The sequence below is a fragment of the Clarias gariepinus genome, chromosome 16 (assembly GCF_024256425.1).
Source record: "Clarias gariepinus isolate MV-2021 ecotype Netherlands chromosome 16, CGAR_prim_01v2, whole genome shotgun sequence".
In the NCBI taxonomy this organism is placed as follows: domain Eukaryota; kingdom Metazoa; phylum Chordata; class Actinopteri; order Siluriformes; family Clariidae; genus Clarias; species Clarias gariepinus.
The window spans coordinates 19,173,012-19,184,359 of record NC_071115.1 but is presented as its reverse complement, the minus strand read 5'-3'; the positions used below and the strand labels follow the sequence as shown (position 1 = coordinate 19,184,359).

General features: G+C 37.5%; 1 protein-coding gene across 1 annotated transcript; it reads left to right on the top strand.

Moving 5' to 3' along the window:
- The first annotated feature begins 3,533 nt into the window (after positions 1-3,533).
- On the top strand, positions 3,534-6,588 carry LOC128544121 (protein FAM104A). Its single transcript, XM_053514094.1, has 4 exons — positions 3,534-3,925; positions 4,099-4,160; positions 4,342-4,456; positions 5,616-6,588. The coding sequence occupies exons 1-4, from the start codon at positions 3,899-3,901 to the stop codon at positions 5,841-5,843; spliced, it is 432 nt and encodes a 143-aa protein (XP_053370069.1). The 5' UTR covers positions 3,534-3,898; the 3' UTR covers positions 5,844-6,588.
- Positions 6,589-11,348: the final 4,760 nt, after the last annotated feature.

Below are 11,348 nucleotides of genomic sequence, written 5' to 3'. Positions count from 1 at the left end.
AAACTTTTTTGTCATAATTCTTTTTCCTACAGATGTGCAGCACTATTTTTTTTTCTAATTATTTTTTACCCACACGATCACAGAATTATGTTCTAAAAAACACTTTTGTAATTGTAATTGCAACACTTTTGTGATTGCTTTATCTTATATTTTCCAGTCGCACATGATCAATCAGACACCAGGGGATTTCCCCATGATGTCTGCAACATCAGTGCCAGTGTCTTCTCTGGTATTTCTAAAGCCTTCAGCAGATGTGTCATAAATCACTCCACTCTGAAAACCTGTAGTAATAAACACTGATAACTCCGAACGCTGTTTATAAACACCAGTTCTACAACTCAATCAAAACATATTTTATTTGTGCAAAAAAGAGTTCCAAAATTTGATACTAAAATCTATTTATCTTAACTTTAACCTGGATGTGCACAAGCTTTACAGGTTGGAATAGAAAAGAAAGCAAATGCTCAAATGTCACTCATGTAGCCTCTCTCAATTTAGAGGAGCAGCAGGTGTCTTCAGACTCTCTCCTGGATTGTCAGGTTCCTCACCTTATCATGGAGAATAATCCCATTATCCCTGCAGAGGAACTTTTAGGAAGTGTGTTGTTACGAGAAAATAAAAAAATACACTGTTTTACTTGGTTATTTTTCTATAGCAGCACATCTCTAATTTATTTCTCCTACACATTGCAACACTCTATTAGGAGCATTCAGTCAACGTTATCCCAATGTCAATGTTGTTTCGGTATCATTTTATCAAAGTAATTCTAACATTTATAAACAGCCTTGCACCAACATCATCCCATCATCTGTAACAAATTAACATCAACACTATGTTTTGACAACCCAAAATGTCTGCAGGGAAGTTTCCATACACTAAGACATGTTAACTTCAAGAAATCAGAAACAAATGTCAGATACAATTTGAAATATTTTTCACCTCTCAATATTTGCGCAGTGCAGTTTTCTTAAATGTTGGTTTGTGACAAGATTTTCAAATCCTAGAATTGGGATTGGGGTTGGGATATTTTTTAAAGGAGAAACAAGTTTCAGTTCATGTTGTTTGTGGATGAAAATGTAGGTAGGATGTCCTTCCTGTTTAGTTAACCTTGTAACACAGTGCCTTGCAAAAGTTTACATATCCCTTGAACTTTTCCTCATTTTGTGACATGTACTTTATTGGGATTTGATGTTATAGACCAACAAAAAGTGAAATATAATTTTAGAAATGGAAGAAAATTATACAAATGAAAATCTGAAAAGTCTGGCGTGCATTTGTATTCAGCCACCTTTACTTTGATACCCCTAACTAAAATCCAGTGAAACCATTTGCCTTTACAAGCTACCTAATTAGTAAATAGATTCCATCTGTGTGTAATGTAATCTCGGTATAAATGCTATTCTATGAAGTCCTCATAGGTTTGTTAGAGAACATTAGTGAACAAACAGCATCATGAATTCATGTGGAACTGCAAACCAGACTTCTGGCGAACACAGATTATGTCCTTGTTTTAAATTAATGTGCTTTTGTTATCCTGCATCCAGTGGGCTCTCGTGACATTGGTATTATTTTTTTTACACTCTAATTATTTTATTTTAGATATTATATGAATTGGCAGCTTGTCTGCCCAAGGGGACAATCGGGCATGGCTCAAGCTCAGGAGGCTTTAGTAGACCACTGATGTCGAATAATTTAACCAATAGATTTAATAAAACTATAATATATAAATTGTAATTATATAAAAACTTTCATTTTTTTTTTTTTGGTAACTGGTTTTATCTGCTAGCTTCATCTGCTGATCTGTTGTATAAAGTTGTATAATAACTTCCAAGTTAGATATGGTTATAAGGTCTTTTCGCTACTCAACCCAGTGGCTCCTCCTGCTCCATCCTCTCTGAGTGCTGATGACTTTACCATGATCGGAAAACAGCAACGATCTGTCAGACCTTGGATCCCACCCCATACCCTACAGAAGAACCTCCTCAGCTAGTACAATTTTCCAACCTGAAAACTGAAGACATCTAGTATGCCATATCATCCTCCAATCCCCCGACCTGTTCGTTAGACCCAATCCCTTCCACAATGCTCCAGGCTAACTCACGAGACTTCTTCACAACCATCATCAAACTTTCCATGTTATCTAATCATGTTCCTGCATTTAAGAAGGCAAGGGTCCATCTTCAAGAAACCAAGCAGGCATCAATAACTATTGCCTGGTATCACTTTCCCAAAATTCTTGAATGCACTGTTTACAACCACATGAATTTTTATCTCTCACAGACCAACCTCAATGATCCTAACCAATCTGAAATCAACATGGCATATTCCGACCTTCTGTTTGTCCCTGAGAAGCTTCTACATGCTGGTAGCTAAACTGTCCTCATCCTACCGGACCGCTCAGCAGAATTTGATATGATAAACCACAAGATTCTTTTGTCTATCCTTACAAACCTTGGAATAAGTGGCATGGCATTGGCAATACTTTGCCTCCTACTAAGATGCTTGGTCATATGAGGTAACATGGAGGGGATACATATCTCCTTCATGCAGACTTTCCACTGGTGTTTCACAAGGTTTAGAACTTGGTCCTCTTCTGTTCTCCATCACACAGCTCCCTCTGGTCATACCTCACACAGCTTTTCATACCATTGGTATGCACATCACGCACAACTCATACTCTGCTTTTCTCTCTCAGACATTCAGGTTTCCACCCGGATATAAGCATGTCCTTGATGTCATCTAATTGACTAAAACTTAATCTCAGTAAAACCAAACTGCCGTTCACCCCAGAAGATTCATCCCCTGTCATGATCTTCTATCAATCAATCTTCTAGCACTGCTCGACTGGTTCCACCACCTTTTAAGGGGGACATGCATCTAGATTGTTTTCTATACAGGTTCCTAAGTGGTGGAACGAACTTCCTCTAGATTTCCATACAGACTGGCAATCTTTCAGCTATGACTAAAGCTACTGACCTATCTGTTTCTTCAAAAAATCTCCCAAATATCTGCATCCCCAAAAAACAACACTGTGTTTGATCTATGGTACTTATAGTTAGTAACTTAGTAACCAGTGATCTATTAAATGAGAAAACTCCAAAACAGTTTTGTAAGTCGCTCTGGATAAGAGCATCAGCCAAATGCCTAAATGTAACCGTTATAATATATTGTTAACGTGGTATATAAATAAATAAATTATCTTAACCTCTAAAATTTTAATTAAAAGATTAACTAAATAAGGTGGATTGCAAATTTCTTACAGGAACATTAACTGAAGCGAGTTATGTTTTTAATTTTGAGTCACAGCCTTTTAATGATGGCCCTTTATTTATGAAATATTTATGAATTGTTGGATTTGTGTGCAATAAAAAAATATATTTTATCTACATAAATATTAAATATTCCAAGCATTTTGTAATTTTTAATCAAATGCGTACAGAGTTAAAAATAAGTCTATCAACATTTCCTTAAGCGTATACCGGAAATGTCGTCACAGCCAGACTGTAACGTAAGTCGTGAGTGTAGCGTTGACGCATGCGCACTGATATGTAAATAATATGTAATAAGAGGCTAAGCGTTAGTTGTTTGAAGTTTCTATTTAGTTGGTGTATGTTTTTAATAACCGCTTATTGTTAATGATTTGTATTAAAGCTGTTTGGCAACGCAAGCGATAGGTGGTTATTTAATGTGTTAACAATCGTCACTGCTGCGAGATCCTTTTAAAATCAACTTCATGTTTAAAACTTCCCTCTCTGTTAGCTAGCTAGCTATCTCTCAGGCTAACGGTGCTAGTTGGACAGGCCGTCGCAGGATGACAGTTAAACCAGCTGGATAGTCTGTGAGCAGTGTGGTTAGCTGGGTAGAGGGATTAACTGCCTATGCGTTGGATGTAGTGCTTATGCAGCGTTTTAACAATAAGCAAAAGGTAGTCCTGGATGCGGCTCTGTGTAGTTTATGGCGTGCTTGGTCAGTTGCAAGCAGCGCTAACAGCTAATAATTAGCCTGGTTAATACGCGCTGGATAAAGTGTCGAGTGTTAATGTGAGTACAGGGTGCAACTGCACCTTATAACCAAGCGGTGCTTTTCGGTGTTTTACAGTCAGACCCAGTGCCTATAAACAAGGAAATTTCTTATCCCTTCACCATGTTATCTGAAAACAGGTATGTGGTTTTTTCTTAATCTGGGCAAATGTCTAACCTGATGTAGCTACGGATTAATGCCTGAGCACTGCAAACATGTCTGATTTTAATTCAGTGATGTAACATTGCTCAAGTGTGTTTCTCTCTCACACACACCCATATATATATTTATATGTGTGTGTGTGTCATCTGACTGTTTTAGGAAGCGACAGCGTACTCCAGGCGATGATGATGATGCACTTCTGATGCCTCAGGCCAAAAGATCAAGCACAACACTCCAGTCTTCTGAGGGAAGTGGCGAAGCATGGGAGTCTGAGGTTAGACCCCCTGTAATATCTTTAACATCTCTTTTCATGGCTCACGTCGATTTTATTTCATAAATACCAGCTTTAGATTATCCTTTGCAGCTTCTTTATATATATATATATATATATATATATACCATACCAAAAATTATACCATTTCTCTATTAGCAAACTCTGATGCTTGAGGTGGCACAGTGGCGTAGTGGTTGGCACTGTGGTCTCTCACCACCAGGGTCGAGGGTTTGAGTCCTGCCTTCGGGCCTGTGTGTGTGTGCAGTATGCATGCTTGTCCTGTGCTTGGTGGATTTCCTTACACAATGTGAAGATGTGCAGATAAGGAATAATATTTGGCATTTCCATATAAATTGCTCGTAGTGTATCAGTGTTTGCGTGTACAGTAAGATGGATTGGCATTCTGTCCAGGCCTTTGAGACCCTGTACAGGATAAGAATGAGTGAGTAACAAAAAGCTATGCTCAAAAGCTATGCTTTTTTTTTATTTTTTATTTTTTTTATAGAATAATAACGAAGCAATAACCTGAACTGGGGTTAAACAACATATTTAAGTATCTGAGGCAATAATTTTTAACCAGCAACATTTCCTTGAAGGCTGCAAGAAGAAATAAAGGTGATTGAACACAAATTATTTATTAGGCCTTAATAATGAGATGTTATCTAAACATTTGCGTCTTACAATAGTTTGCACATGATGTCACATCCGCAGTGTGGCTTAAACTGCTACTAGAGGGCAGCAAGCGATTTCCTACATATATTATATTAATGCTTAATACTATATTAATTGATAATGAGTGTTAATGTTATGTGGTGGTATTGTTATGCCTGATTGTGTATTACTGTGTATAATTAACATGCTTTCTTCAGCAGTGTTTTGTTACAATTCTATTTGGTTATAACTTCTTGGAAAAATTCTTTCCTTGACATAGTGGCCTCTTTGGATTTTGATGTATGGTTTCCTACAAAAACATTACCTATTTCAGCTGTGCTTTAGTCCTTCAGCTGGTTACTCTCTCTTAGCTGCTCATCTATACACTCTGCTTCAGTAGATCAAGTTGCGAAGGTTCAATTTTCATATTAATACTTCTGATAGCACTAAACACTAGCTGAGCCTCCACCGTAACTGTTAGCCTAAGTGATCTGTGTTTTTTTCTCAGTCCTCCAGCAGTGACAGCAGTGGGGTCAGTAGTCCAGAGCACGCAGCTGGGATCAGCAGCAGCACAAGCAGTCAGTACGGAGCCGAGAACCTCAGGTCCTTCAGTCCACATGGTTACTTAGACCAAGGTGATGCCACAAGTCGGGCCTCGTACGAACACATCAACCGTGTCCTGAAGGAGGCTCACTTTCACAGCCTACACAACAGAGCCCAGTCACAGGACAGGTGACTTTTAGAGACTTTTGCATCACTGGCAATGACTTATTGCCTCTACCTGAACGACTGGCTATGTTCCGTGCAAGATGGGTTGAAGATCAAACAAACAGGTTTATTCAGACTTTTGTGTGCTAGAGCTCTTATTTGTAATTTAGTGTGATTTTTGAATCTGAAGTGTGGCCTGAAACTGTAAAACTATTGACTTATTAAAGCACAAAAGGATTCACATTGTAAGCAATAATAGCTTGGCAACAATGCAACCTTTTGTGTCATACACACTGTGTATTTTTATTATTTTTTTTCCTCAACACAAGAGTTTACATGTAAATGAGAGCTTTGTTGCGGGTGTAACTGATTCTGGTGCATATTATAATTTCATTGCTGTTTCATTTGTGCACTTGGATGGGGGGATATGGGGTAATGTCATTTTCAACACAGCAACATCTTAGAAATATTTTGTTTATTTATTGAACTTCTATCGCTAAGTTGCCACTTAATATATCTCGTGTGAGGTTGTAAGCCCTTGGGGTTGTAACTTTGCAATGAAACAGCTACTATACCCTTCCTCTTCCATCAGCTCACTAATGTTATTCTGTTTCCTTACCTTTATCTCTTCATCCATTGCTTACATGGATCCTCCAGATTGCTGATCCTTGCTTAAATTAAGTGTGGTGTTTATTTTAAGTATATATATTTTTATGGATGATATTTTACATTCATGTCACCTACATTTGAAAAATAAAGACTGCTGTTCCTAAGTACAAGTGCAACTTTGTTAAAATGAAAACAGTGAACCTGCTTCATTAATTTTCTTGTGAATTAAAGGTTTCTGTTACAATAGGTACAGAAAAGAATCACTCCCGTTTTATATGATCACATTTTGTTGTTTTGCAGCCTGAATGTTTTTTGTTTTATCCAGCTGTATTTAATTAGGGCAACGTTTAAAATTTAAAGCTGCGCTTCATTATGAAATAAACTTCAGAGGGTGCTCTGTTTGCAGGGAATGTCTGTGAAGGGAAATTCTGTTGACAAAACACCCTGGGAAGTCACCAGCACAGACATCACTTCCTCCGTGCATTACCATGGTAACATAAGCACCTCCGATACCTGTCGCTGCTGTTGTGGATATTTCACACTACAGACATTAAATATTTACTAAAACAAAAACTGATACCCTTATAAAACATATGCTATTGAAACATGTATAACTTGTAAATAAATAATTTATTGTTAATAATCATAATAATTGCCAATTTGACTTTCAATTGTGATTAGTTGTAGTCGTTTTGATTAGCTTAGCATGAAAAGCTGGAGCATTTCAGTCCCCAAAGCTTTATCACTGCCTAGAAGCACAGTAAAGGCTATTATTAGAAAGTGGATGGTATTTTGTACAGCACCATCTCTCCCTGGATCAGGATGTCATTCCATACTGGATAAAGGAGCCAGAAGGAAACTGGTCAGAGAGACTATCAAGAGGCCTACAGCAACGCTGAAGCCGTTGCAGAAATTTATGACCAAGAGTGGTCATTGTGTGCATGTGACAATAAATGTATCAGCCACATTTGTGGAGAACGTGATATTGGTATGGGACAGCTGCAGGAAAAGTGCCTGAGCAACTAAGCTTTGCAAAAATGCACCTTGAAGATTCTGAGGCCACATGGGCAACGGGGATATGGTCTGATGAGACTAAAATTTGATTATTTCCACAACACCAAATGATATGTCTGGCATAAATCCAATACAGCTCACCATCTGAATAACGGCATTTCTACAGTAAAGCATGGAGGCTGTAGTATCCTGTTGCCCTTTGCCAGAAAATTGACCTCACAGTGTTTGAAGGGAAAAAAGGTAAATGTCCTTGCATGCTCTAGTCAGAGCCCAGACTTAACCCCTTTGAAATTATGTGGAATGACTTGAAGACAGCGGTCCACAAACGGTCAACATAAAATTAATTTCAACTTGAGCAGTTCTGCAAAGAAGAGTCGACAAATATTGCCCAGTCTAGATGTTCAAAGCTTTGTGTGCCATTGAGAAGGTAATTAGCTTCACCTGATTGAGTTTACAAGTTATGTTTAGGAGCGGGGTGATCCTTTCCCAAATCAGCGATTCTGTTTTTTTTCCCCCTGACATGTTGGTGTTATCTTTTTCTCTTGGAAGTTAAAAGTTGCACTAAGTAAATACAGCTGGATAAAACTAAATCTGTCTGTCTTCATTTCAGGCTGCAAAGCAACAAAATATTTTAAAGCGGGGTGATTATTTTCTATGCACACTGTACAGTATTAGGCAAAAAAAATGTATGTGAAAAAAAATCTGTGTGTGATAAATAAACATATTCTGTGCGGTAATTCCACATGCCCTGTCCTTCAAGGAGAAGTAGGAAAAGGTCACTTTAATTAAAGCACTACATGTCCTCATCTTGTCATGTAGTGCACCCATAACAGATTACACATATTAATGCTCCTCTGATAAGCACTGCTCCTTTTCACTGTGTCCTCGTTTAAGGAATCCTTATAATACGGCCCTCCTTCCAAGGAGGGTGAGTGTGATAGATGAGTTCATGCTGACTTGGGAGATCTCCATTCAGTGGAATGGTGAAGACATTTTGTTATAGCTATACAAGCTGATTTTTTAAAAAGTGATCTAACAATACCTTTACAAAAAAATGACAGAGCTTTCAGAATGACTTTCAAAACCAGGCTTAGAGAAACTTCTTCAGGGTTAGAGGTTAGGATTTGCTTATATAAAACTACCCCAAAGTTTTAAAGATCCCACAGAGCAGCTTTAAGTACTTCATTTAATTTTTAAGATGAAAATAATACTGTGAATGCAGTTACTGTTGAATGTATGTTATTGTCCAATTAATAAACTTCAGGGCCATGTTTTGACTCTAGAGCGTGTGGACAAGTACAAGGGTTGAATATATTAAACATCTTTCCTGTTATACTGAACTTCTAGCCTTCTGAAACACAGTATGAATGCAGATCAATTCCTGCTATCTGATATCACCCAAATGAGGATGGGTTCCCTGCTGGCTTCTTCCAGTAGTCTCCCCAGGGAGTCTGTCCTTGCCACGGTCACCCTTAGCTTGCTCATCAGGGACAAACTGATAAGTATAATGTCTATATATTTTCTCACACTTTTCAAATGCATTTCCATATTTTTTTATTCTCTAAAGCTGCTTTGCACGAATGACGATTGTTAAAAGTGCTGTATAAAAAATATATTTAAATTGAATCGAATAGATATCAAGCCACTGCACTGTAATTATACTGTACATCGTTTTCTTACAGTATGTAAAAGCAATATGGTGTTTCCTGTAAACTTGGGCATTTTTTGGTATTCGCAGAGCTGATGTCTGATATCAGGTATTTGAATCTTGATCTATTTTTTCGAAAGAAAGATGTTTTTTTAGCATAACCATAAGCACTCGATGTTCCAGAAGAGCTACTTGAAAATTGCTCGTCCAGGACTAAACAAATTGCATGAGGGTACACATCATCTTGCGATTAAACCTAATTCTGGAAATCGAGTGATGTATTTTAATGGCACTATTGCATTTCTGGGTTAGAATTAATTAGTTTAGGTGTACAATGAGACCTTGGAAAAATGTTGTAGAACAGGTAATCACACGTCTTCTAATCATCCTTATTCATGGAGAAAACTGAAGCTCATTAAGAAGATGGTGTTAAAAAGAATGGTTGTAGGATTGCTACACTAAAAGAGAGAACTGAAAGGAATGAGCATTTTAAAATACTAAGAATTGACATTTATTTGCCAAAAAAAAAGCCTTTAAATCATTATTTCTCAGCATTTGATTTTTCGAACATTTTCAGTTCCAGTTGCGTTTCACCAGTAGGTGGCAGGAGATGTATACTATTCAGCAACTAAGCATCATTTATGTTATTCTGTGGATTTTTTTGAATATCAAAATTGTCTCTAAAGGATTTATTTGATGATACACTGACCAAGCATACATGTATGAACTGTAGCATTCATCTTAGGAATGATTTTATGATTTAAGTCTGCGAATACCCCAGATCATGTTCATACCTGACGCCACGTGGGATTGTAAGTACCACGTATCAGTCAGTCACGTTCTTTGGCATGAGAGAGTTAAATCGTCTGTCCTTGTTCTGGTGTCTAAGTATGCACATACGTTGTTTTATTTTTACCATGGAAATCTGGGTTAGCAACAAGAGCTCCTGGTCCCTGTCCTCTCTCTTAAAATGGAGAGTTGCTGCTAGCTGAAGCATTAAGAAGGTCCAGTTCAAAATCTCATGGTAGATGACTGGACTATAAAATTATCTGGAACAATAATTTGTCAGTTGTCGTCTCTGTGCCCGTTGGCTTCCTTTTTGAAACCAGTAAGCTATATATTCAGTGAATTGTCATACTTCATCTATGTCCACAGAGCGCACCAAGGATGCTTTTAGGAAATATGATTTAAAAAATATTTATGATGTCTTTAATGAGTCTGGTTAATGAATCAGTTTGTTGTTAAGTGCTGTATTTGTTCTTTGTTATTCCCATGAGAAGTTAAAATGTGCGTGCAGTACCGATGTCATGCTGGAGAAGCTGCAGTATGTTTTAAGAGGAAAACATATTTAGCTGCATTAAACATACACTACCGTTCAAAAGTTTATGGTCACATTCTAACACCATGATGGTTCCTTATTTTTTTCTTTCTTTCTACATTACACCATAAAATGCATTAATCCCTTTTGAACAGTTATTGGTGAGATGTATCTGCTACTTATGCTCCGTAAAGACTTCATAACGCCTCTAATCTGAGGTGCTGTTAATTGGTCATTTTTCAGGCTGATAACTCTAAATAAACTTCTTGTCTGCGGCAGAGGTAGGTTTTGGTCTCGCCCTCCTGGGATGGCCTTCATGAGAGCCAGTTTCATTATGGTGCTTGACGGATTTTGCAAATGCACTGGACACAATACTGTTCTTGCAAGAACTATTACAGAAAGGCTGACCTCTGAATAACAACTAACTGTTGTTCTTCTTTTTGTTACGTAATTACCTTATTCTATATGTGTTACTTTATAGTTTTGAAATCCCCAGTATTGTTGTAGAAAATAAATCACTAAACAAAAACAAAGAAATTTGCAAGTGACCCCAAACTTTTGAACGGTAGTGTATGTGATAATGTTTAGGTTTTGGTGCTAGCTTTAAAAAAAAAAAAAAAAACATGCTTATTTTCCCCATTTTTCATTTTTTTATTAGACAGTGCTACAGTTGACTCAAGTTGCGTTACAGCAGAGACCGGGTTCAGCTAGTTAGCAATCTGTGTGAGATGGCATGCACAAAGGTGTTGATGGCAGGGCAGTGCTAGCGTGGAAGTTGAAGCTGTGTCAGACGAGGAGCTGAAAGAGCTGCAATAAAACACTTTTCCATGTGCAACAATACTGAAGCGTTGCTTACTGTAGAATTAAATCAAGGCCAAATTCCCGTTAGGACAATTTTCAGCAGATAAAAAAAAAATTGAGCAATGTTGGAAATCTAAGTTGAA

Excerpts from the sequence above, each read along its gene's own strand:
- LOC128544121 (XM_053514094.1), top strand. The coding sequence starts at position 3,899 with ATGCAGCGTTTTAACAATAAGCAAAAG. Across the intron at positions 3,926-4,098 it reads GTTTTAACAATAAGCAAAAG|TCAGACCCAGTGCCTATAAA; the intron begins GTAGTCCTGGAT and ends GGTGTTTTACAG. Across the intron at positions 4,161-4,341 it reads ACCATGTTATCTGAAAACAG|GAAGCGACAGCGTACTCCAG; the intron begins GTATGTGGTTTT and ends TGACTGTTTTAG.